Source organism: Struthio camelus, chromosome Z, assembly GCF_040807025.1.
Source record: "Struthio camelus isolate bStrCam1 chromosome Z, bStrCam1.hap1, whole genome shotgun sequence".
Lineage (NCBI taxonomy): Eukaryota > Metazoa > Chordata > Aves > Struthioniformes > Struthionidae > Struthio > Struthio camelus.
The window spans coordinates 11,978,050-12,004,931 of record NC_090982.1 but is presented as its reverse complement, the minus strand read 5'-3'; the positions used below and the strand labels follow the sequence as shown (position 1 = coordinate 12,004,931).

Genomic DNA, 26,882 nt, shown 5'->3' with positions numbered 1-26,882 from the left:
AACAGAAAATTCAGTACCTATCACTCTGCAGCAACTCACATATTTCAAGTATATCAGTCCACATGCAGATGACTGGACTCCTAGCAAAGGGCTGGTCTGTTAGTTACTTCGAAGGTTAAGGAGTCAAGATAGCATTTGAGACTGGGACCACTGGCTAGGTTAGCGTTCATCTTATGCTTCTCCCAGCGATGTGACTACTTTATTGCCAAAGAGCACCAGAGGATCACACGTAAAACAGCTAAAGCACGCGAGCACAGGGAAAGTAGCGACACACGGCAACAGATCTTCCATCCACCCCCAATACAACTTATTTCCCCCCCCCCCCTCATAATGAGCCTCTTGCTTGGCCTTTCTTCACCAAGAGTCACACACATCTACTTCCTCATGAATTCCAACAGTAGGAGGATTCTCATTTCTTTCCCAATATCTGAAAAAGGAATCCTGGGAGCCCAAAGGCAGGACAAGTGGCCAATGCTTCTGGAAGGTGCAAGGACTGGCAGGGATGTGAAGGGAAGTGAAACAGAGTTACTTACTCTCAAGTTACTTATTCCATTTACGTGCATAAAGCAGGAGAGTAGCCATGGCATTGCATTATATACTGTTCCCCTAAGCCTCAGTCTTCTGTACATTCTGGGCCACCTGCTCACCTTCAACACTCAGTGAATCTTCCTGGCTTGTCCACTTTTGACTTTCACAGAAAAAGCTAAACTACCATTCCCCAGCAACTTACTCACCATCACAGTTTTATCCAGCTCCGACCTTTCACAGACTAAATATCTAGAAGAGTAAGTATATAGCTCTTTTCAACTGTCAGTCATATTCCAGAGTTGCACACAATGGGTATTTACTTGCCAATACTGTTAATGGAAAGACAACATCAACAAAAGGGAAAAAAAAAAAGAAAAAAAACCACAAATCCAGTGGCTCCAAACAGCTCACCGATGAATCAGCTGCTACAGAAAATGCCAGCTCCAAGGATATGGCACAGTCACCGCTCCAAACGTGGAGCAGCGCTTGCAAACCCCGGTCCCCCGTCCAGTAAGTTTGGACTGCTCTGCGAAGAACAGCGCAACCTGAACGCGCTCATGGACCAAAGCCCCAAGGTGAAGATGAAGTAAAGGTAACGGCAAGAGGAGGGGGGAGGGAAAGGGGGGGGGTGTAACCTTGACTTCACAGGTGAACGCCGCCCCTCGGGGCTCAAGGGGAAAAAGAAAAAAAAATAAAAAGAAGAAGACGAAACAGACGGGAAGAAAGAAAGTTTCCGGGTAAAAAAGGCTGCGGGGGGCGGGCGGGGCCCGGGCACCCCGCGGCGCCGCCGGTAGAGGCGCGGAGCCGAGGCAGCCGGGGCCGGGGGAGGGGGGCCGCTGCCCGCCGCGGGGCGCCGGCTCCTTTGTTCGGGGTGGGGGGCAGCGCCGCGGCCGGAGGCGAGGTGGGGTAGGGCGGCCGCGGCAGGGCTCGGGCCCACCGGCGGGCGGGGCGGCGGCCTTGGCGACGGCGATGGCGGCGCCCTTCTCCCCACCCCCCCCCCAACCCCAACCCGCTCCAATCTCCGCGGCGGCGGCCGGGGCGGGTGCACGGAGCCGTGTCCCCGGCGGGCGGCGCCGCTCCGGGCGCGGCGAGGCGGCCGCGGCACTCACCCAGGTGAGGAGGCTCTCGCCGAGCTCGGCCCGCTCCAGGCTCTCCACGTTGAACATGGCGGCGCGGCGGCGGCCGCGCGGGGCTAACGGCCGCGGCCCGCTCGCGTCGCGTCCTGTGGCGGCGCCCCCCTTTCCCCCCTCTCCCCCCCCCCCCCGCGTCCCGGGCCTGGGCTGTGGCGTCGACACGTCACCGCGACCTCCCAGGAACCGCCCGCGCGCCCCCAGCGCGCATGCGCCCCTGACGCGCCGCGCCGCTGTCGGCCGAGCCCGGCCGCGGAGTGGAGGGAGGGGTGGGGGGGGGGCCGCGGGGCGGGGCAGCGGCGGCGGCGGCGAGCGTCGCGCGCGCCGGGAGCTGAGGTACCGCCGCGCGGGCCGCGCCCCTCCCCCACGCCGCTGAGGGGAGGCGGCGGCGGCGGCGCCCCGACCCGGCCCGGCGGGGAGCCTTCTCCCTTCTCCTCTTCTCCCCTTCCCTCCTCTCGCCGTGCCGCCCTAGCCGGCGAGGGTGCGGAGGGGCGGGGCGGGGGGGCCCGTGTTGCCTGGCTGGCCGGTTGGCGGGCGGCGCGGGGGAGCCGTTAACGGGCGCGGGGGAGCCGTTAACGGGCGCGTGGGCGCTCGCGCATTGCGCAGGCTGGGCGAGCGCGGCCGGTGCCGAACTGTGGTGCTGGCGGTTACACAACACCGCGGGTGCGCAAGGCTGGCGCCGCGGTTAGCTTTTTTTTTGTTTTATTTTTTTTTCCCCTCCCCCTTTTCCCCTTCTTCCCCCAGCCCAGTAGCACTTGCGTGCCGACAAAAAGCAGGTTCCCCCGGGGGAGGGGGGTGGTCCTCTGGAGAGGCCCTGCCGCAGGCTGACTGCTCTTGCCTCGTTTCTCTCCCCCCCCCCCCCCGGTCCTGCAGCCCCGACGCGCACGTAGGAGCCGGCCTGGTGGGTCTCTGGTGGGTAGCGGGTAGGGCCCCGGCCTCTGCCGCTCTCTGACTTCAGCAGTGTGGACTGGTGAGGTTGCTGCACCCCAGGAAAGGCACTTGCTAGTAAGTAGTGCAGTCTGACACGTGGCAAGAGCAGCCTTTAAAAGGAGATTTCCTTTTTTTTTTTTTTTCCCCCTCTTCTCTCTGCTGTAGAAAATGACGTTAGCTCCCTCTCAGCAAAATGTTGCTATCATAAAAGTTAATCTATTAAATCAGATTAGTTGTGGATAACTCAATTCACGTTTAACCTTAATAGGAGATTATTTCTTGGCTAGTGTGGCTCTGCCTCCCTACTTCCTTGGCTAGAGGAGCTCTACATCAGACTGTAAAGGGGTTGCCTGAAGGGTTCAGCAAACTCGTTTTCAGTAATCAGCTGAATTTTGCCCCAGCTGAAGCTTCTAATGAGAATATCAGATGTAATATTAAGTTATACAGATCCCGGCTCATTAGTCACTGAGCTGGCATGTGGCATCATGGAGTAGCAAGCATGGTACGCTAGTAACGCGGACGAGAGTTGCATAAACAACCGAGAAAGAAAGTGTTGCGCATCTAAATACTGTCATTTTGTTCCTATTTTCTCACAGTTCTTGCATTAAATGAGCAAATAGCATGGACAAAATCTTGATATTACTTTATGTCAGCCTGTTTCAATTGAAAGTGTGTTACAAGAGCTGTGAAAACTCTCCCGCTTATTCAGAAAAGTATCTTCTCCCTGATGTCATAGCATAACCAGCTATTTTCATTTTCAAGTTTTGAATTCAGCCTCTTACCTTTTAAGAGCAGCTGTCAAATTGAGGAAGAAGGTTTAAAAGCCTTAGAAAACAAATGCAGTAATGTGTTTTGTTTTGTGTTCTGCTTTAGATATGAGATTGTATAAGGAAAAAAATGCATTGTGCAATAAACAATTGTTAAGCACTTTTCTTACAACAGGTTTAGCGTAAATAAGCCTTTTGAGTCTTAGGTGAAGTATCATCACTCATCAGTAAATCATTTTCTAATGAAGTGATTTTGTTTCCTTTTTCTCCTTGTCTGCTCAGAAAAGCAATTTATTCAAGCTGAAGGCATTGGCAGGCTCTTTCTTATGTCCCGATCTGCACAGGAATTTAATTTCACCCTTTATGTTACTAAGAATTCCATTCCTTTCTCTGTTTTATTCTTATGAAACAGTGGAAGACTTTGTTAGGAACTGTTTTATACAGGTCATGCATTGTCAATACAGGTCTTCCAAATAGTAATGCTGTGCAGACCATTGTATTTGTCTTTTTGCTTCAAGCCATCAACATAGTTTCAGGCTCATAATGGAAAGCTTCTTTATTTGTTTCTACTAGAGTGGTATTTTAACTTGATGGTATTTTCCCTTACAGAACAAATGAGTATCTGAGCGAAAAGAAACTTCAATCCTTTTGAAATAGAGAATGAATTTGCCTGTGCTGTATTTCTAACTTGCAAAGCATCATTCCTCCAATAAGGATAGAGTACCTACTTTCCCCCCCCCCCCCCCCAGGAAAACATGTCCCTCAGAGGCTGTTGACCTCAGACCTTGCAGAGACCTGCTTCACCAGGCAAGTGCCTTGGTTGGTCAATTCTTAAGGTATATGGAAAAAAAGTATTATTTCTTTACTAAAAACATTCAGTTTCCCCTGTTCTGGCTTGGCAGGAAAGCTACCAAGATTGTTAGCGCTTTTTTCTTTCCTCTCTCTTTCTCAGAGAGCATATAGGTATGTAAATATATTCAGCAGTATCCTAAAATCAAGTGCGGTTTATGGTGACAGCACAACTGAATGTGGCACAGCTGAGTCTAGCTGTAATTTTGCTCTACCAGCTGAGCTGATTTGTGACTCCAAAGTAGCTGCTTGCTCAAAATAATGCTGTATTAACACCTGCTGCGTGAAATCGTGGTGAGATATTCCCCAGTTCTGTTTTAATCTTTCCACAGAATATATCTTGTCAATTTGTATGTTGCTTTATTTGATTTTTATTTCTTTTAGTAATTGTTTGCTTAGGTTTGTCTCATCCTGATTTTTACAAGCTATAGTTACTAAGTACTAGAGGTTATTATGTATTCTTTATGCAAATAAGATTATGTTCACAAAAATTAAAAATTAATAAATCTTGCTTCTTCAAAGCCATGTTTTCTGAAGACGCCATCTGTCAATTCTCTTATTTCTGCTTTTTATGTATGTCTGCACTGTTATTTGCAAGTCCAGTTTCAGTATGCTAACTTTAAAGTACCTAGGTAAAATGTAGCAGTGTAGCAGCTCAGGATTTAGGATGGGCTAGTAAGCTTATACTGAAGTCCTCAATGCTGTGCAGTTATTGTTGTTCTTCATATATGCTTAATGCTTGCTGTGGGTGTGCTCTCCGAATGCAATATACCCATACCCGTCAGCTGTGCGTGAAGGAGGTGCGGAAAAAAAAACCCGTAGGATCCAGCGCGCTGGATCAAATCCGTTCTCAAAGCCTCGTTCGCAACCTCTGACAGTGGCCGGTACCCACTGCTAGCAAAAAGTAGGAAGTAAAAGGTAATTTCTGATGAAAGAAAGGTCTCAGGTGTTTCCGGCATTTAAGAATTTGTCGTATTTGTGGGGCGCTCTCTCTGTGTTTCTCTTAAATGAAACCAAAACTGCTAAATTCATGCTTTAAATATTTAAATGCAAGCAAATATGCATGCGGGGGTGGGTTTCAGAATAAATATGCTCCATTTTGATAGGCTTATATTGCTAAAGGTTGAGTTCTGTTATCAGTCTTATTAGAAACCTACAGATGCAAATGAAACTAATTTATTTCAGTTCTTTATACCACAGCAGGAAATTTTAAGGAGGTGAAGCTTTCATGTGGCTTGTGGTCTTAATAAAAATGAGAAACATAGGAATAATCTTTAAAACATTCAGTGCTTTTCCAATGGTTTCATTTTATTATCTTTTCTCAGTAGTACTTTACTAGTCAGAAAGAAATTTGCTTATCTTGGAAAACACACAACTTATGCAAAGTAAGGAGTATTTTTAAGGAAGGAGAATAATGCTTCTCCTAGTAAAAGACAACAGGCAAAAGGTATTACAAGCTCTGACTTGTACCCTGGACTGCTACTACAGTCTTCATTTTTATAATTTTTTTCAAGCAGAGGCGTTGGTTGCCGGTGCTGCACCAAAAAGAAAACACTAGGAATAAAAATGTAGTGAAAAGGTAGTTGTTATCCAGTTCGCTCCCAGCCCAGCCTTGAAAGGACATATCGTTATCCAACCTATCTTTAAGTTGTTGAGCAAATTGTACCATGCCCTCAAAGTCGATAAAATGTTGAAGAGCTGCTCTTAGTAATTTGTATTTCTCAGCAGTACTGCTTGTATATTATTTTCTAGTTTACTGCTCAGGCACCAAGAAAGCCTCTTAGAAAAGACTTTTTTTCACTACACTTGCACATTCCCTCAGTAGTGGGTCCTAAGACTCTAGCCTTTCTCAAAGTATATTAGCATTTGGTACTTCCCTGATGAACTTGGAAAAGTTCAAATCCTACAGAAAAGAAAGGGGCTATTCTGACTTTGGCTAGCTAGCAACAAGTATTTAACGCATCATGGCAAACACAGGACTGTGTCTCATTTCCGTATCGATCACGGCATGGGATACTGTTCCAGCTGTGTTGTGTGAAGTACATTGAGAGTCTTCATAATAGTTTGCAAATCTGAAAAACGAAGAGATCATGCATCCACACTAGTATGCGTCTTCATGCCCCTTCCAGTGTTATCTGTATGTTTTTCCAAGAATAAAAGCCGTTGTTGTAATAAAGAAATTGCTCCTTATGGTTCTCCTTTTTTTATGTAAACCTGCATGCAACCAAGGTGAATTGTTTATACTTAGCCAGGGAGTAGGGGGAAGGGTATCTACCTTTTTAAGGCCTGTAAATTCTTATTTTCTTATGCGAGCGAATTAGTTTTGAGTTGTCATTAATCACTCTCAGAATAATGAAGGACAAGCGAGATGATTTTGTGTTCAGATAGGTAGTCTGAAATGTTCTTTGCAATCTAAGCTGCATGGTTTTACAAAGCTAAACTGCATTCCTCTCTGCTTCCAAGCATTTTGGGGCCGATTCAGTTTGTTGGAGGATGTTTACATTCTGTAGTCATCAAGAGCCCTCATGCAAATAACTCTGATCCCAGTCAAAGTACTGTGCTGCAAAGTCCAGTTATCATTCAGTTAGGCCAAATGGAAAGGAGAATTCCCTGGGTTCCCCCACCCCCCTCACCGAGCAGTCCTTTTGTTTCATTTCAAGCAAGTGGCTGTAGTTTAAATGTGAACTGAAATTGAAAATTAAATTGTGTGTTGTTGTTGCTTTTAACGTGAGAAGAAGGCCCATTGTTTTTGTTATTCTTTTTAAATTTTGCAGCTGATACTTTTTAACATTCCAAAGTGGATTGTAGAACTGTGCTAATTTTGATGGGAGTGCTGCTTTGATGTGGACTACTTTTCATTCTTTAATTGGAAAGCAGGGTGGGCTTATGCCTTCCTTTAAGAAAACTGCCTCACAGTTAAATGACTAAAAAGAGGGGGAAATTCCTAAATATAAACAAAAATGACTTCTCAAAATTTAATCCATTTTCAATTATTGCTTCCCCCACCCCACCCCCCATTAACAGTCATCCTATTAATTTGGCACTGTTCTCAAAAAGCTACTACTATAGACAAGAATTTCTTTTATAAAAACCAGAGACAGAGTATTAAAAATTTAGACCTTTTTTATAATTATAAAGAGAAACAAAAAAGTAGCCTGAATCTACAGAGAAGGAAGGGCAGCTTTTAAATTATGTAGTGCCTGAAATACATGGTATAGAGGGTTGATTTTTTTGCATAAAAACATTTTTAAAAGGTTGAGGAAATATTTTATTTTTGTATAGCCAACTAAATGTAATGGAGCAAGATAAAGATCGAAGGAAATAATTTAATACAAATCTCATCAACTTGCTGTTGAATGACGTCAAATTACTACCGGTTGCTATTTTAGGAGAGATTAAGTGTCTCTGGTAGAGTCTGATTCTTAAAGCCTTTTCTGACATGCAGCTTAGGGGGAAGTTCTTGTCAATGGTGGTTGTATGAGAAGGCTGAAGGTCTTCCTTAGATCATTTAAGACTAAGCCTCCTGTAGCCTGCCGGTTAATTTTACCAACTGGAAAGAGTACTGTTGCTAAACCCATGCACTTGAAGGCAAGACTCCTGAGCAGCTTTTTTAGGACTGTTGGCTAAGTTGCCAACAAGTGGTTGCATTCAAACCACCAAAGATGTGTTCAGGGGCTGTTCTGGTTGCACCTGAAGAAATAATAACCCACAAGTTTGCAGTTCTAAATATTTTGTTGGAAAATATTCCAAACAAAGTTGAGATAAGAAAAATTTTTCCTCCTTCAGTGAGAGAATTTTAAAATTGCTGTATTTCAGTAATGTGCTCCTTGGAGCCATTGCTTCTTCACTTTCTAAAACAGATGTAAGAGTAGGTTACTGCCTCTACTGAAACTTAAAATGGCTTATCTATGAAAGTCTATATTGATTTTTTTTACTTGAAGAGCACCTACTTTTAGTTCCTAGTCTACACAGCTTGTGTCAGCTGTACTGTGGAATGAGCTGACTCAGAAATAACTGCTTGAGGTAGTGAGGGGAATATATTCAGCACTCACTTGCTGTCCAGAGCCAAATAAGTTAAAATAAACAGCTTGAGCCTTAAGCACCACTAGTCCAGCTTCTCTACAATTCAGTAGAAGAAGCAATTGGGAGAGAGACTTAAGAGGCAGAGATTCCACTTTCCCTCTATACATCTTGCCAGTATTGATATATATTAGTAAAGATACAGTGTTTGGGGGAGTGGCCTTATGTGTAGCCAGAAAGACTGTGCAGAAGTTTCTGTTGAGAGGATGTTTGTGTGAAATGTATGGGTATTGGGAAAGTCATCCGTGGTAAGTGAGTAGGTAGATGCAAATAACTGGAGTTGTGTGCAGGGAGGAAGAGAAGGTGAGAGTCTATGTATTTCTTATTCATTTCTTGCTGCTGCTGACCTCAGCACCGCTCTTTGGTATTTCAAGAAGCGTATATGAGCAGAAATGAAGGCAAGCAAATGTGGTGAGTTGTATTAAAGATAAGCGGGCAGATAAAGATTGAGGGTGTTTTATTTTAAGGAGCATGAAGAGGGGGAGACAGAGCTCTACAGCCCTGAAGGCTCTTCAGGGAAACTTGCTTCATTTGGTGTGGTACTAACAATTGGTGTGTCACTTTCAAGAGTGTCCCAAGCAAGCAGGGATACAGGAAGCCTTTCAAGTGTCAGTGTGATAAACCTTTGTCTTCCAAAGGTGCTGGGCAATTAAAGCATCTGTGTGTCCCTTTGCAGCAGTGTATATTTCTAAGGAAATACTTAACACTTAATTGGATGCAGGTGGTATTAGCATCTTGGTCTATTCTAACAGAGCTGATGCAGCAGTGTGGAGATGTGATTATCAGCTACCAGTTTCTTGCTATTTGCCTGTATTTTGTCCGAAGTGGTCAACCTAGAGATGACAATGTGACATAGTAGAGATTAGTAGAGTGATGATGGTACTTAGGGAGTGAACATGTAGGCACTGAAGATCTCAACGCTCTGCCTGAGCGTATAGTTGTGGAAAATGGATGTCCCAGAAAGATATATTTGTATGAAACAGGAGCTTTTCCAAGACTGTACATATAGAGGAATGAAGTGTATTTGTTGAAGATGTTGATTTGGGGAGGCACCGCAGCATGCCTAGAAGTCCAGACCCTCAGCACCAGGGAACTGACGCTCAGAAAATTTTCAGAACACTGGTAGCCTCATGGCTTTAACTATGGCAGTATAGCTGTACAGCTAGCTACGTGGAGAAATGCTATAGCTCCTTGTGTAGGATGCCTTTCCTATGTGAGAGATTTCTACAAAGTTTTGGTGCCTTTCATTCATTAGTACCTATGAAATAAGTTTTGATTTTGACCTACTTTAATCACGTTCCTTGATGAGTCACTGGTGTTCCATCTTTAGGAAAAAGTACTCTTTCCAAATATTAATCGACATTTTAATAGTCGGACTATGACACAGTTGCTTGTGGAAAACTGTAATTAGTGAAAATCATGACTGTAGTTACAGAAATAGTAATCTCAGTTCAGGTTGAGATACGTGTTAGGATACCCTAGTTTATTGCGTCACTTCGTTATTTCATTAAGATTTTCACAGCGGAAGCCCAAAAATATAGGAACAACGAAAGGAATCTACCATTCATTCTCAGTAAGTTTTCTCTGTTCTTGTGGAACTTAATAATAGAACTTACCCTTCCGCTGTAGTGTCAGAATATACCAGCTTCCGTTTGACTACTGATGCACAAGGTGGCTCCCACAAATGAACCAAAGCCTGGAAAAAGCTCTGCAACTGGTATGAGGAAAGGTCTGGATAGTAAGTGCACCTGTCTTGCGGAAAACATGGTATTTTTAAATTAAGAACAGCAGTTGAGCATGCTAGAATCGTGCTAGGGTAGTGCATTACAGGTTTGCACTAAAATCCCCATGACTTGTATTCTATGTAAGTCTTACCTGACCTTATCAGCTGATACTGATGTTTTATGTCAGCCCCATAGGACAAATATTTTAATTGTGCTATGGGCACAGCTTCAATATGACAGTTGTTATTATCTTTTCCCAAGGTTAGTTTAATTCTACTGGTTTCATAATATTCACAGCTGTGATTCATTTCACTTCCTGGTTGCAACAGGAGCAATTTAGCAGTATGTCGCAGATCATTTTATTTTGCTTATGTCTCCAGCTGTAGTTTAATGAATGTTAGCGCTGGCAATTCATTCTGATTTTTGCAGACGAGAAATGCATATAAAACAACGAATCTAGTGAGAGAAGCCTGAAAATATTCTGTTTCTTTCAAGCTTTTCCTGTGTTTCCAGCTGAAGGATGTAAAATGCATAGTAGAGAAGGCAAATAAAATATAAAATGCGTGACATGATTCCTGTGTATTCAAATGGACATTAGTCACTCTAAAAACAGCTAAAACCCAAATATTCTTGTTCCTTTATTCACATAAGTGATGTAAAATAGGTTTCTCAAAAGTACACTATCTTAGCCTAACAGCAGTGATGTGTTGTGTACTAGCCAATATTCTTGGTAATATAAACTCGTTATACTCTTTATAAATGGACCGCCCTTAGAATATGTCAAATCCAGCAGACTGTCCTATCCCTGGTAAATATCTGGTAAATATCCCCAGGTAAAGTACCTGAATGCTGCTTTTTTTTTTTTTTTTTTTTTTTTAAATCATTTGAGACTTGCTACTGTGTAAGAACAACAATGCTTTATAGTCCTCTGCAGCAATCTCTGTGTTTGGTAAAATGCAGCTGTTTCCTTTTGCTTTATCATTTTTGATGCTCAAGCAATGACTAATCTGAACCTCAAGAATTTATTGTGTGTATGAATAGATGTGTATATAAGTAATTTGTATCTATAAAGTGTGTGTGTGCATATATATATATATATATATAAAAATATATATAAATATATATTTGTATGTATATATTTCTTTTTACATTTTAGAGCTGGAATGGCCAGTCACCAAGCAGAAGTTCAGAGTTTGAAGCTAGATAATGATTCAGTTATAGAAGGAATAAGTGACCAGGTACTGGTGGCAGTTGTGCTCAGTTTCACTTTCATTGCTGCTCTGGTATATACCCTTTTAAGGTGAGAATATGTTGATACGAATTGATCAACATACCTCAGTTTGTCAAATGCTAACTTTTTCAATAGATAGTTGCGTTAGCGTACAACGGCTGTGATTTTGTGGCTTTAAATACATCGTTATTCAATCACTTATTCTCAACTAATTGCCTGGCAGTTTCATAATTTAATACACAGTCAGAATGAAATGATGCATTTTCCAAAAGTGAGGCCAAACTCTTCCTTATCTTTAGATGATCAAATTGAATGATGTCCATCATTCCTCAAGACTGAAAATGATTTAATGTATAGTCTGCATGGCTGCTGGTGTCATATTTGCTTATTGAGTTCTTATTTGTCAATAATGACCGCATGACTAAAGTTACATGTAATCCTCCATTGTATATCCTAGCTGCAGATGTCTTAAAAAAAAAAAAATGGAGAGAGAATGACTGATTTATTTCTAAATGCGTATACTTGGAAAACAGTGGACTGTAATGCACCTTCCACAAAGAAAAGTGTTAAATTCAGAGTTGAGCAAAACTAATGTGTTGTTTCAGAGTTTTTCCTTGGGACCTAATGGGTGTGTTAGCCTACGCATTTTTGGGAAAATAAGTGTAAAGTTCAGATTGCCTGGCTTTATGCAAATATGTAGACTTCCAAGCACAGATGAGTTTTAACAACTAAGAGAATTTCATTTTAGTGAATATTCATTGTCGTCATTGTAGGTAGATTCTCACGCGTGGATTCCATTTGAGACGATTGTATGGGGGATACGTGGAGAGCAAGCTATGAAAGAAATCAGAAGTAGGGAGGCTTGGTAGGACTGGAAGGTAGTGCTCCTGTTCAGGGGCAGGAGATGAAATGGAAAAGGAAGCTCTATCTGCTGTGCCAAAGGAATCTTAGAGAAGGGAATACACTTCAACTTGCTTTTCTTCCCAAGGCTATTTCAGTCTTTTGGATGCCTCCAAGAGTGTCTCTCTTTCCTCAGTCATCTTTTCCTCTGCTCCCTCAAGCTTCCCCTAACCCTTGTACTCACGTGATCAGCATTTGTGACCTGAATTTGTAGGTGTATATTTAAGTAGTAAATGTTTAATTTTTCAAATTAAAGCATGATTGCATTTAATTTCGAAACATTCTAAACTTTACAAAGGAACACAAGTTAGGAATATGAAAAAGAGTGAGTGGAACAAGCAATGGGCAATAGTAATGGGGATTCACTCAGAACTGGCATCAGGGAGATGATACATCAATGATGAAGGGTCGCTTTGGGAGGGGAAGATGTCTGCTTCCTACCTGTGCAGTGGAATGAGCTAAGTAAAAAGACTGTGGATTCTTTTACACACCTTAACAGTTTCTCTTCTAGAAAAGCAAACTCAGAACACAGAGTGCTTTAGATGTCTTGAAGCTAATTTTCTTCTGCCTAGTGTCACTGCCTTCTGAAAGACTAACTAGTACCTTATTCAAGCTCCATTGTCTCTTCCAGTATCTCCTAAAATTGTCTGTATTCAGTACCACTTTTTCCATACCTCCAAATCTGTGCATCATCTCCGTTAAAATCTCAAAGGAGGAGTTTTCTTTCTTCTATGGTTATCTTTGGCAATACAGTACTCTGTGTGTTTGTTATGCTGTGTACACTATCTCAGTCTCTTTGCCATATTTCTGTATGCAACATCTGAAATACTTAAGCTAGGTAAGAACAGATTCTGGGTATGAATACAGCAAAGTAGGCTTAGGAGAATGGATAAGATTACAAGAACTGAATAAAAAGGACTAGAGAAGGGGAAGCAGGCAGCAAGGATCGTATGTTTAAGTAGATTCTTGGCAGAAGTGGAGTATGAAAAGAACTGTTAAGGGATATGGTTGCTGCACTTGTTTGTAGCAGAGAGAACCCACTGAAGCATCACATTAGGGCATGAGTTGATGGTCTCTGCTTGTGATGAAGAAACAAATATTAACAATAACTAAAATATCTGCCAAGTTGCAGCTGTTCAGTTCAGTCACTGTTAAACACTTTTATTAAGCCTGTATGTCTTTGAGTAATAACTTCTGAGAAAATGCAGCCAGACTTTTTCCATCTTTTCTTAAACTTGTGGGTAGGTTGTCATGCTACAAATGAGATTGTGAAATCTGAATTTATCCAGCAAGTTAAAGGGAACCTTCTCCTCCACTGTGATATGTCAGAGATTTCCTGCTCGCCCTAGATGGGTCTTACCTAACCCATTCTTATGAGTCTGCAGTTTTAGATCTTTTTCCCTCATTGCTCGATTCCATCATGTGGCTTTATTATAAAACCAAGTCAGTATTTTCAGCAGAGGAGAGATTTTCAGTCTTGGAAAATAATGGTATTGCAGTGATATTCCGGTCCCCATATCTATTGTTCCTTACTTTCACTGCGTGACTTTGCACTTTTAATGCAGGCAGCCTAACTCTTTTTAGTAATGACAGTTTGGTAGTACAGGACACCTTAAGATAGGGTTGCATCACTAACACTCCAAAATCAGGAAATGAGGAGAGTATGCATCTAACTTTATTTCTAACTTGTGTGCGGTAATGCCTGTATTATGTAAGTCAGTACTGTTTCTTATTTATTTCAGAGTCTTGTCTCACACTCATGTAACGAGAGAAGTTATGGACAGGATATGTCTAGAGCTTTACCTGTCCCTTTTGGACATTGTGCAGTGTTCGGTTACATAAGCAACTTATGCATGAGTAACAGATGTAACAGATGCTGTACATGCTGTACTTCTGTAGCTCTGCAAATAATCTTGTATATGTATTAACATAACATATGATACCAAACTGAAACCATATATATGAAGTATTTGTACAAGGATGTTATGCCAATATTGTCTGGGTATATTTACCTTGTCTTCTTGACTTCTCAGCACTTCAAATTCATTTTTGGTTAGCATAGCTTTTCACTGGATAACACTCTAAGAGCAAAATCAAAACTAATTGTTTGAAGGATTTGAAATAAACTGGCTTGTAATTCATACCTTCCAGTTGTGTGTGATTTGAATCCAATTTCAATATATATCAAAGTGTTGGCAAAACGAAGGTGTAAAATATGCTAACTTTGTAGAGTTTAAACAGGAAAAAAAATGTATGCGTGTAACATGCATGTCAGACAATATCCACAAAATCTGACTAAAGGAGGGCAAGAAGAGTTCCAAGGTAAGCTTCCCACTATATAACTTTCATGTATGTGACCCCCGCAGTATTGTTAACCAAACTTATGTTTTATAGATAATCAGGCAATTATTAGCGTGTAAGTACGCATTTTGTCTGTTCCTTATTTAAGAAAGAATGAAGGAGATACAATGTTAAAGATGACAGTAAGGCGATATTATGATTGCCCACATCACATGATGCAAAATATTTCAGAAACTTAAGAGAGCTACGAGGAAATCATGTAAATAGAACCGCAGCCAGAAAAGTCCTAAAAATTTAGCTAGTCCAGCCCACAGCTCCAAAAGAGGATCAGCCTCCCTAGACCATCCCTGGAAGGAGTTTAACCTGTTTTTTTATTTAACTTTAAGTCAAAGGTAGCCCACAGTACCCTGAGGTAACCGCTTTGGATTTTTGTACGCTTAGCAATTAAAATTTTTTCTCCATCACCCTTTAATAACTCTCAGAAATAATTGGTTGTATTTATAGAATAGAAGACTTTTCGTATCCTCTTTCCTCTCTATAACCCATCTTCTATACAAACTCCAATTTCTTCAGTCTCTCTCTTGGGTATTTTAAAAACGTGGCCAGTGGTTCTTATCATTCTTTTCTGAACTTTCTCCAGCTTCTGTACACCTTTTTATGCATTTAGCCCAAAATGGAAAACAGAATACAGCTGAGACCTTAACAGTGCTGAGCAGAATGTCGGCGAAATCATATGTATAAATGCAGAATACAGATTTGCATTTTTGTACCACATGATGTTGTTGATTCATATTTAGTTTAACATAATGCTTTTTACACTTATCAGTGTCATTTTTACTTCTAATCCTGTCTCCCACTGTGCTTTTGAATGTCAAAATTTGATATATCCAGCTTCCTTTCTTCAGTGAGTCCCTTCCGTCTGTTTCCCCTTTGTCTTGGTATCTCTAACCTGTATTTTTCTTACCACTAGAGTCTACAGCGATTTCTTTTTATATCTTGTCTGCTGCTGGTTACATAAAGTCAGCATTCTAAAGCTAAGAGTTTTATCTTCCCCTTCTTATGTAAATGTTATGTCTTAATCTTTCGGTTAGTTGAAAAATCTTAATTATTTCAGTTTAGTTTGCTCTACGGTATCTTACGTAGTGAATGAAAAAACTAAGAAATTGAGGTGTAAACCAGCAAAAAAAATTTGCCGCAGTGGAGGCAAAAATTAACAATATTTCTACATGATTAATATAAGAGCTTTCAAATAACTTGATTTTTTTCAAGTTAATGACTTAATTTTAAATGGTTTTGAGACAAAAATTTAGTTTTAATACAACTTTTTAGATTATGGAATTTCTCTTTGAAAAATCTTGCTGTTATACAGCTTACAAAGGCTGACATAACTTTAGTATGTTAAATGATTGTGCTGTTTCCTTAATTATATGTGTACTGCCTTTAACATCCTTTATACCAGGAAAGAATTATTTTTTTCTCCTTTGTTCCAAGTCTCATTTTATTCAGTCAGTTCTTTTTCAGTGTTGAGTCTTAGTGTTCAACTTTTCTCATTTTTTATATTTCCTTTCACAGAAATGAACATCAGAACATACACCCAGAAAATCAAGAGCTAGTGCGAGCTCTTCGTCAGCAGCTTCAAACAGAGCAGGTGCTGTGCTAAATGTTGGAAACGTTTACCCCCTTGATAAGGGATAGACTTCTCTTCTGAGGTTCTGGAAGAAGCTAGCCTTGAAAATTAAGGAAGCATACTTAGTCTACAGAGGCATCCTTAGAATTTATCAAGTAATAAGATGGCACATGTTTTTTTATGAATGTATCAAGTCATTAAAATTAAAGATTTGGCTGGTTCTTGTTTCAAACCAGTTTTCACCACAAGGTGGAGTATGCTACGTTATGTTATGTGCTTCTTGCGCTGTTTCTGGGAACTTAATGATAAAAAATGGAAATTTGGAGTACAGTTTGCTGCCACAGGGCAGGGGTCAGATGTTTAAACTGATAAAAGATGTGTAGCAGAACAGTGGCAGAGCAGACAGGGCCAGGCAAGACGCATTTCATCCAATTCTACCGTATAGAAGGGTTTGAGAGAGTCTAGGCCAGTTTGTTGGAAATTGCTGGTTCCTAGCCACAGAATGAGAGAAGCCGTGCTTTTTGCAGAGGTGTTGAGACTCCTCTGTGATGATACTTCTTGAAACGACGACAGATTTTTGACTACAACGTGTATTAATGTGGAGGAGAAGCATGACGGACTGGGGAGAAAGAACACTTTGTGGCAGCGAAATTAATCAGGGCTCCTTTAGGCGTAAGGACACAGCCGTAACAGTTGTTTCTGTGACATGGGAAGCTGACCCAAGCACTGCTTAGCAGTCACAACAGATATATCTGCTTAATATAGCTGCAGATATGTGTGTATATCTAGGTTTATTGGTTCTTTTCTGTTGACAAGATGCTAGAAGGAGTCAGCAGTAATCTGAGATCACTGTCGGCTGTTCAAATCCAAAGCAAATCATCCAGCATCTCAGATTCTTACTAGGAGACACACAAACTTACCTCTATACTTGGGCTTGGGAACACCAAATTGTAACTATTGGTAAATGATGCAAATCCGTTACCTGGTTCTGGAAAGAGCTACTTAGGACAATGAAGTAACAGTCTAGATCTGAGCTGCTGCTAATTCTTCAGTGTATCTAAACTAGCGGGACCTAGTTAATGTGTAGGAGCAGGGAGGTTCTTCCTTTGTAGTCCTTAACTGGATTGAAGCATATACTATGTAAAACAGATATAGAGAAACTAATGTGCCTATCACAGAAAGAACTCGCCTAGTGAATCAATTTTTACATTGAAGTATATTTAATTTTTGAATGTTAATATATTTCTGTTTCATTTTACATAGGTTTGTATTCGAGTGTTTGAATTCTAGTAAATGAACACTGGACTTGTTTATTTTTTAAGTTCAGGTAGACTTCTCATATGAAAGATGGTCTCAGACGTTTTGCATTTGTCTTTTGTCCCAACAGGATGCGTCTGCTGGTGATAGACATCGTTTCTATACCGATATGTCCTGTCCAGTCTGTTTGCAACAGGCTACGTTTCCTATTGAAACAAACTGTGGACATCTCTTCTGTGGTAAGCAAAAAACAAACAAACAAACCAACCCTTCAGGAAGAACGCTGGCAGTAGAACTATCACCCTAATGTAAAGCTTTATTCAATTTTAGCTGCTTGTTTTCTAGTCCGCGTTAGAAATAATTTTCTGTATAACTTGTTGAGAAAGTACATTTGCTAGTAAACAATCGTGTGTAACTGTGCTGCGTTTTTTTTTCCATGCTGTCAGGATTGAAAGTGCAGTTAATTAAAAAATGTTAAGGACAGAGTATTGTTTATTTCCAGCTAGTGAAAAACTGAAGAGGCTGAAAGACACTTGGAATTAAGCCATTTAAAAAACTTGCATAGAAAGTATAAAAAATTATATTGTTGTTATCATTAATACATAGTTAGGCTTTTTATTTGTTTTTCTCGGAAGTCCTGAAGAATTCAGACTAAGTTCACAATGCTTACAGTTTTAGGGCTTTTGAGGAAAATATATATGTGTGTGTGTGTGTATGTATGTAAATTTATACGTGTATTTTTTATAGCTAGATAGATACGGATATTCAGTGCTTCCTCTCCCTCAGGTTCCCAGTAGAATTATTTCACTTAATTCATTTAGTGTTACGTAGTATATAACTCATATAATGCCTGGTCATTTAAAAGAAAGAGTTGACAAATTTGGGAAGCGGTAAAAGGACTTAGATTTTTTTATACATACCTACACCTGTTGAGGCTTTGACAATAAAGCCAGTTTTTTTAGGAAGAATTTAACAACTCTTGATTTTTGTGATTTCTGTGATTTTCCTAGCTAAATTTTAAACTAGTAAAAGGTTTAATTCCTTATTTCTTCAGTTAACGATTAAGAAATTTTCTATATTTCTTCAGGAGACACTCTCTTAAAACTAATGATGCAGCTGAACCAGTTCAGGGTTTATCTCATTAATAGTATAGAATTTAAACACGTTTGTTCTTCAATGAACATTCCGTGGAAAATTATACCCGAAGACTTGCATTTCAGTTTAACTGCTTATAGGTTGCAGTTTTGCTGTTTTGCTTAATGCTTAGATACTGTTTCTTAAAGTAACTGTTTCAACTCAGACGTTTAAATCTCTGTTACTGTTAACTTACTTTCATCAGGTTCCTGTATTATTGCCTACTGGAGGTATGGCTCATGGCTTGGTGCCATCCGTTGTCCAATCTGCAGACAAACGGTAATATTTCAAATGATTGTGGACCTAATGGTTTGCATACCTACTGTGGCTTACCAAAAAAGCGCTTACATATTAACCGCAGTAGTAACAGTGATAGAAGAAGAAACCTGAGAAGCTGAAAGAATATGTATGTGTGAAGTACAGACTGTGGACATTACATTTTTTGAACTCATTGTTTTGCCAAGTGACTCAGCAAGAGTCAGCAAGACTGTTCCTGCAACTCAGATTTAAGGAAAGAGCACTGATAATTCTAGCCATCTATCTAGAAAGATGTATATGAAAACAGAAATCATAAGGTCTTACTATGATTCTTTCCTGCTGTCTTTCTGAGAGGTAGTTTGCTTCTTTACCAGAAGTTGGATCGGAAAGCCGTGGCAGGTGTGGAAGACTGCCAGTAGGCAAAATGCTACTGGTTTCTAAGAAATATCCTCTTTCTTCCTTCTTTCCCTGCCAAAAAACCCCGTCCACACCAATTTCTTATCTTCTTCCTATTTCTAGTTCTTATGTATTACTAATTGGAGCTTTGTAGAGCAGGCGCTAGCTTCCTTCCTACACAACATACTTACAGTGTCAGTTTGAAATATGTCCCTGCAATTCATTAACACAAGCTCTCAGAGTCTCATAGTCTGTATTTTAACAAAAGTGTACACCTGTATTGTAACAATGCACAAACAAGAGAGTTACATAATTATTAGCGTGTTTCAAGGCAGTGCCCGTACACTGTATCCAAGTTTGACTTTGAATCAGCGCTACAAGTGGTATAAGGAGACAGATGAAGGAAAGCAAAATAGGTATGGCTAGAAGAAGAATGAGTGGGTTACAGTGTAGCCAAGGAGGAGAAAAGCACAAAAACCAAGGTGAGGAGAATGAAAAAACAGAAAATAGCAGTGTTTTCACATCTTTCTGTAGATAGATGCTCTTCTACCTGGGTTTTTTTGTTTTGTTTTGTTTTTTGTTTTTGGATTAAGTAAATGGGGTGGGACATTTTGATCAGGCATTTTTACTCACTCCTCTGAGGTAGGGAAAATGAAGTTAAATTTTGTAAATGCGGAATTGAAGTGTATACATATGAACAACATGAGTCACACAAAGTTTGTGGCAGGGCTAGAACTTCAGTGTAGTTGTAATCACAGTGTTACGTGCTCAGTGTGAATGCTCCATTTAAAAATGCCTACAGGAGAGTTCCTCACCTTACACTCTCAAAAAAGCTGTTCAGAGTCCAGTAACTTGAAACTTTACAGGGATACAAATGAATTGTATCAGAAAGCTTGGAGAAGCTTTCTTTATAAGTTTAAAATCTCACATCTAGTTGTGGAAAGTAGTGAAATGCTTCCTTTTAAACCTAATATTAGTCCAGAAATAAATATTGCTCAACATATTACAAGGTAATGGCTTTATATTTTGGAGAAAGATGGGGTTTCTTCAGAAAAGGTGTGGTGGTGGGGGGCAGGTGTGCCTTACTGAAAATAGACTCTGGGTAATCAGCTCTTTAAGCCACAAGTACTTTGTGTTCTGGGAAGGTTAGGAAATATATTTAGTGGCTAGGTACTTGGGGAGCTTTTGCAGGCTGTAATAAATTAAAATGCAGTGTGTTTTCTTTTCTTTTGGCAATCTACATTTTCTGCCTGAACATCACTTCCAAATACAAGGCTTATGGTTTCAGAAACTCCTGTGCAGACAGATAACATAACATGTATGGGAATACCACTTTCCATATTTTTATATATTTACATGAAAATTAACTCAAAAACATAGAAGAATATACTGCACTTACAAAAGAGCTGGAGGTTATTACCTTTTTCTGACAGCTTCTGTTATTCTCTTTGGTCTTGGTATGAATATCGACATAGGAGAGTGTAAGTTTCGCCTTGATTTGCTGATGTGCAAGGTCCTCCGAAAGAGGGAGGAAAAGTGGCCTTGGTAGAAGCTGTATTTGATTTTGAGTTTAAGAAACAAAACCAGACTGACTTGCTAAATTACGCTAAATTTCCTTTATTCTCGTAAATCTACCTCACTTTTGAAACATAAGCTATTTAGATGTTTTGGAAATTGTCCTGTAAACCTCCCTGAGAAGGAAGGTTCTTATGCTAGTTTACAGCGATCGTTTTTAGAATGCATCAATGTTCTTTAAAGAATTTAAAGCAATATACTTGTTAACACTTAGAAGCAGTACCCATGTGTTTTATATTAATAGTTTTCGTTTTCTCTTGCTACTAAATATTCAACAAAAAGTTTGCTCTGTCTAGTTAACTGAAGATTACTGCTATTTCATTTATAGTTCACAGTATCTGCGTTTGAAAAGCCAGTCACACATTAACAAAATCTCCTTGCTGTGCCTAGGTAACGTTGTTCTTACCACTCTTTGGTGAAGATCAGCAGGATGCAACCCAAGTATTTCAAGATGTTAACGATTACAATCGGAGATTCTCAGGACAGCCCAGATCTGTAAGTTGTGGGAGAATTTGGGTAGAGGTCAGTGACTGCAGAGAAGATTGTTAGTATTTTTTCTGACTTTTTTTTCCTGGAATGTGAATTTTCTGTTTGTAACGTGTAGGAGCTGTGCGGGTTTTTCTTAGGAAATTCATGTTCATATAGTTAAGGCAAACCTAAAATACCGGAATACAATTATTTGTAATTTGTCTGTGTAGAACCTTGTATTTCTATTGTAGTTGAAAACTGCTAATAAGCCTCGAGTACCCTATTGAAAAAGAGTGCTTCAGCATGAGTTAAGCACTTTTTTGAATCATGAACTCATTACATTGAAAGGGTTGATATTTAGCCACTAAAAATACTGAGTGAAATATATGAGCTGTAAAGAACAACATTTTCTGGACAAATCTCTTTAACTTGATCAGAAGAATAGTCTTGAGTTTTATTCTGTGCCTTTCCTCTTTTTCCTCTTTTGATTTCAAGGCATATGTGCTCTTGATTTTTTTTTTTTTCCTGCTAGCTTATAATACAGCCTTTGTATTGCTCTGTGACTGTGCAAAACTTTTTTTATAGATAAATAGTGAAAGGATGTAGTTCAAGTTCTATAAACTTGAGAAAATCAGCCTTATGAGCTTATCTTTTACATGCACGTCCTGATTCACAAAGTGAAATGCATGCATGTGGATAACATTAATTTTACTGATACCCTGCCTGTTTCCATCAGCTTATTTGATTTAGTCATACTAACAAACATCACCAACAAATATTTACAGTCCAAGGAAACAAAAAAGAAGTGAGAAATTAAATGTTCTTGTTTCGTTTTCTAAAGCACAGAACTTGCATGCTTTTGATGCAGAGTAGTAACCGGTCAGAGGATATGCCTGAAGTTCCTAAGAGCCCAGAACTGGACTAGATAAGCTGCCTTTGATCTGCACACAGTATATTGCCTTAACCACATTTCACCTTCCTTTCTAGAGTACTTTTTCAGCTTTGGCAATAACTCCCTTTAATACCATGGCTCTGAGTAAACTAGGAAAGGAGAAAGTACTGAAAAAATGCCAAAGTTCAGCTGACCCCAAGCCTCATAAGAAAAACCTAGATATTTTCTTCTAAGCAATTCCTCAGTGAGATGACAGAACCATTTTCAAATGATAGAAAGGAGCCAGGGATGGATGCATTTAAGGATTCTTCAATTTACTTTCAAGCTTGATCTGTCCTTTGGAAATCTGTATAAATCACTCTCTGTAGGCTGGAGGGATAGGGTCATTTCTGAAGAATTGCAGTCTGTTTCTACTTTACCCATTGTTTTTTCTAGGGATCCCTAGACGTCTTCCATTCTGATCAATATTTCTTTCCAGTTATCCTGTTTGCCGTTTCTTAATTACTTAGTGCTTGGTTTTCCTGTAAGAGACGCTGCTTTTCCTTCTGAACGGATACTATTGTTGTATTTGTGGTGACTCAAATGTATTTTTTACTGTACAAAATAATATAGCTTGCAACTGTTGCTTGAAAACACGCATGTTCTAAATCTTTTAACTTTTTACTCTGAAAAATCTAAATCCAGAGAGTTTTTTTCTGATTCAGAGTTTATACTCTTGTTAACTAATGGATTCCAAATTTATGATGTAGTAATGGAAACTTAATACTAAAAAAGAAGACCCATTAAGCATGGACTTGTTGCTAAAGCAAATATTAACTTTTGGTTTCTTTCTTCACAGATTATGGAAAGAATTATGGATCTACCCACTTTATTACGGCACGCTTTCAGGGAGATGTTTTCTGTTGGGGGCCTCTTCTGGATGTTTCGTATCAGGATATTCCTCTGTTTGCTTGGAGCCTTGCTCTATCTGGCTTCACCTCTGGATTTTCTTCCTGAAGCCCTCTTTGGTATTCTCGGGTTCTTGGATGATTTCTTTGTTATTTTTCTTCTGCTGATATACATCTCTATCATGTACCGAGAAGTGGTAACACAGCGGCTGAATAGATGAAATGAAGGAAAATGACCCAGATGCAGAGGCTGTTGTGGAACAGCCACAACAAAAGAGAACCATGACCTAAGTGTGATATAACAGGGTGCCTGCGTACAATTTCAGTATTTACAATTCCGTAGCTTCTAGTTGATAATCTTACGCAAATATGAAGGGTTAATAAGTGGTGATGTTTAACTGGAACTTTAGTTTGTATATTACATACATTTCAGTAATGATGAAGTTAGTTTTATAATGTAATAAACTACCTTCATCTGCTTATACCTGATAAGCAGTTGTATGTAATCAAAGTAGAAAACGCCTCCTCTGGTGTATGGTTTGTGGAAAAGAAGTTCTAGTAAAGGACTTCTTAAAAAAAATCTGTTTGGCTAATCGAGACATATTTAAAGAAATTCAGGAACTCTTCACAGTACAGTTATAAAATCATTTAATATCTCACTATGGTGGGGCTAGAGGTTTTTAAAAAAAAAAAAAAGTTTTGTGTATCTCTGTGGAAGAAAAAAACTGAAGACAGCATAGCAGTTCTCACCCTGCAGTTTGCTGATGTCCACAGTTCATGCTTCACAGAAACAAAGAAAAACTCCTCGGTGTTGTTTGAACTGCACTGCTGTCACATGCAATTCATACAATTTTATTTTTATATTTTGGAATATGCATATACCATCTGATCTAGACAGAGAAACATCCAATATTATGCACACGAGATTGGTTAATGCTCTATTTTTAGATGGGAGCATAATTTTTCTCTTAAGGCTTGTTTATTTGGGGAGCAAATATTTTGAAAGTGGGGTATTTCATGCTGATTTGTGTGCTGCTTTAGGTTAATGCAGTATATCTAAATTTAGAGTTTGCATCCCTGTAGTTGCATTGAAGTATTTAGCTGGTAGAAAGAACCCTCAGATTTTAGTTAGTGATTAAATAAAAGAGTCAGAACTGGATATTTACAATTCAGAATTTTACCTGCATATGAATTCTGCAACACTAATATTAAACAAATTAGGTACTATTGTTTTGGTTTGGGGCTGGTGTTTTTTGGTTGATTGTTTGGCTTGGTTGTAGGTGGAGGAGGGGAGGGTCTGAATTAGCTTGAAAGTTCTGTGATAAGGGACCACAAAGAATCCTGGAAATGTTTTCAAAACTGCCAGGGTATTAGTTATCCTTAACATTGACTTGTTGTTGTTGTTGCGTTTGAATATAGGCTATCATTGCTGCAGAATTCATCTGAAAATATTTTTGTTATTTGAAATCAATGCCACTAGAAAACTCTAGGGTATTCTTGATCTATGTACTTTTTGTTAGAGGAAAGATAGTGTTTGCCTTTTTACCTTAACTTCCTGAGTACTTGAAAGACAGGGACTAGAAAGGGGATTCTTTGCATGTTTACATAATATAGGAAGTGACTTACATTAAAAAATTGACTTTTGACAGATTCTGTTTCTCGCGCAGAGGTCTCTGCTCATGCAAAGATCTTTCCATATGGTTCTAGTACAGAGGTATGTGCAGGAGGGTGATAGAACCAATCCCCTGCGCCAAGCACAGAACAGCACTTCAGGCACTGTTCTTCAGTGTCAGTACTTTGAAAGGGACATTCATTTAAAAGTGAATGCAGTGATTCTTCATCTGAAAACTCGCTATAGAAAATCCAAAGCCATGTTACAACTGAACTGGAAAGCTTACTTTTTCCTTGCTGCTGTATTCAGTTATTAGAGATGGGCAAGAAGTGAAAAAGCAAGTGAGACAAGGATGGGGGAAGAATAGACAGAAAGTGACTTTTGTAAGCAAATTCTACGGGTTTTGGCCAACTTTAGCTGTTCTTCGATATCCATCTTGAGATTTTCCTTTTATTTTGGCATCATCAATGGTGATTTGGTGGCTACCTCAGTTAAAAGTCATTATGGTATTATTGGATAAGTGTGGAATATTCATGAACTGTTAAATATATGTACAAAGCAAGATAGTAGTATAGGATGTTGGTGAGATAGGACTGTGCAGTTTTGCTGTAAGCGCTGTTTTCTTGCAAGAGATTTGCCAAGTATTTTTAATCAAGTAAATTTAACACTTGCTTTTCTCCTGGAGTTAAGCTTGTGGGTCTGCTTAGAGAACAGCATGAGCTGTTGTTGGAGTCTGTTCATAGAATCTCTCCATCTAATAACTCCCTCATATGTTTATCCTATAATTGTGTTTATACTTTTTTCCATGCCCCTTTAAATCCTGAGTGGATATAGATGTACCTGAAGCTGGCTGACAAGCTATTACTGATTTCCTGACTCAGCTCCCTAATTTCACATGCTGCTGTCAAGAGGTCCGTGCAGAAATATTCATCTAAGGAATTTCTGGAGAACAGACCCTCTTTTGTACCTAACTCACAAGCCACTTCTGAGTAGCTGTATGAAGTGTTCCTATAACCTGATTCCTCAATCACCTCTTCCTTTCTGCCAGCCGGAAAGGTTTCACTTGAGACCTCTGCTTAATTTAGGATATTGAGGAGCATTATGGGCTTTAATTCAACATACTAAGTGCTTGACAGAATTAGGACCATCTCTCTTTCTCACCAATATATGTTGATTTGCATATGGATACCTTTGTGGAAACTTTTTTTTTGTTGGTCAGCTGTAATGTAATGTAAAGTGAAGAGGGTCTTATATCGAAAGGATATGTCTGCCCTGCAATATCTGGCCACTGCTCCTTTAGGCAAATCTGAACTAGCTGTGAACTAGCTGTAAACTAGCTGTCTTGGGTAACGCTAATAGTACAGCTGGAGCTTTGCTTAAGCTGCAGGGCTGCCCAAGAAGCTGGGGGTGAATACACGAGTATTTAGTCTTCCTGAACTGTGTGCTCCCAAGTTATCCTGATAGCAGTGTTCGAGGTAAGTGTTATAAACAGAGCTGAGAGCTAGCCTCAGAATGTGAAAGCAATACCTGATGCTGTGCATGCAGCACTGCAGACGTGGCTAGATGCGTGGCATGTCTCATGGAATGGGGCAGCTGTCTCCCTAAGGCAAAAAATAAATAAAAAGGAAGAGTCTAGCAGCAGAGAAGAGATACAGGGCAAAATAACATTCTTAAAAGGTTCTCATGGCTTTGCCTAAGACTGTGTCAAATATTTGATTTTTTTCCAGCAGTATTAGCAAAGAGGAAAGCTGAAGTTTTGTGTCATAGCTCTTACAGAATAACTTGTAGCATCTTGAGGCCTGATGATGACCGTTATCACAAGCGCCATATAGAACAATCTGTTTCTGTGTTGTGTTGTTTTGTGACCCGCACCATTGATGTCTGAGAGGATGAGGCAGAGTGGTGTAATTTGGGGATACGATTTTCCATGGGTTTCATAGAACTGTTCATAGCTGTGGCCTGCTTGTTACTCTAGATTTTTAAGACAAAGGATTAATTCCTTTGAAAATTAAAATTAATGAATTAATCCTTTAACACAAAAGGATTCAAACCTGCCTGTTATTACTTGTAATTATAATAAAATTGCTATTAAAACAAGAGACTCTTATTGATTTATTTTATTGGCCTTCTAGATGGAAATGTGTTTTGCTCTGCCCTTCCTTTTGTTCCCCCGCTTAAGTTGGTGGTAGCTCTTCTACAAACGCTCTCTATTGCTTCTCATCTTAGCACCTCTGGACAGGATGGCCAGATATAGCTCTCTATTGTTTATTATTACTATTATCGGATAACAAAATGTCCAGGATCTTAGTCCCAAAAGGACGTTAAATGTCTTTCCT

General features: G+C 39.8%; 2 protein-coding genes across 11 annotated transcripts in view; one reads left to right on the top strand and one right to left on the bottom strand.

The window, feature by feature from the left end:
* Nucleotides 1-1,785, bottom strand: part of HOOK3 (hook microtubule tethering protein 3) — a 93,778-nt gene extending 91,993 nt beyond the window's left edge. For 2 of the 3 annotated variants that reach the window (XM_068929072.1, XM_068929071.1), the window contains exon 1: nucleotides 1,638-1,785. In XM_068929072.1, coding sequence (XP_068785173.1) covers nucleotides 1,638-1,694 — 57 coding nt within the window. In that variant the 5' untranslated portion in view covers nucleotides 1,695-1,785. The remainder of the gene's footprint in view (nucleotides 1-1,637) is intronic. The other variant, XM_068929073.1, reaches the window with a different exon arrangement.
* RNF170 (ring finger protein 170) lies at nucleotides 1,136-26,637 on the top strand. 8 transcript variants are annotated; one of them, XM_068929077.1, is made up of 8 exons: nucleotides 1,136-1,265; nucleotides 2,532-2,663; nucleotides 11,165-11,308; nucleotides 16,013-16,088; nucleotides 17,455-17,563; nucleotides 18,664-18,737; nucleotides 21,078-21,182; nucleotides 22,886-26,636. In XM_068929077.1, the coding sequence occupies exons 3-8, from the start codon at nucleotides 11,172-11,174 to the stop codon at nucleotides 23,153-23,155; spliced, it is 771 nt and encodes a 256-aa protein (XP_068785178.1). In that variant the 5' UTR covers nucleotides 1,136-1,265; nucleotides 2,532-2,663; nucleotides 11,165-11,171; the 3' UTR covers nucleotides 23,156-26,636. The 8 variants fall into 8 exon arrangements, with proteins under 8 accessions (XP_068785178.1, XP_068785177.1, XP_068785175.1 ...); XM_068929076.1 differs by lacking the exon at nucleotides 1,136-1,265 and adding an exon at nucleotides 1,878-1,927; XM_068929074.1 differs by lacking the exon at nucleotides 1,136-1,265 and adding an exon at nucleotides 1,931-1,994.
* Nucleotides 26,638-26,882: the final 245 nt, after the last annotated feature.

Coding starts and splice junctions, on each gene's coding strand:
- RNF170 (XM_068929077.1), top strand. CDS start 11,172: ATGGCCAGTCACCAAGCAGAAGTTCAGAGTTTGAAGCTAGATAATGAT. Junction 16,089..17,454: donor AGCAGCTTCAAACAGAGCAG/GTGCTGTGCTAA, acceptor TTGTCCCAACAG/GATGCGTCTGCTGGTGATAG. Junction 17,564..18,663: donor CTGTGGACATCTCTTCTGTG/GTAAGCAAAAAA, acceptor TACTTTCATCAG/GTTCCTGTATTATTGCCTAC.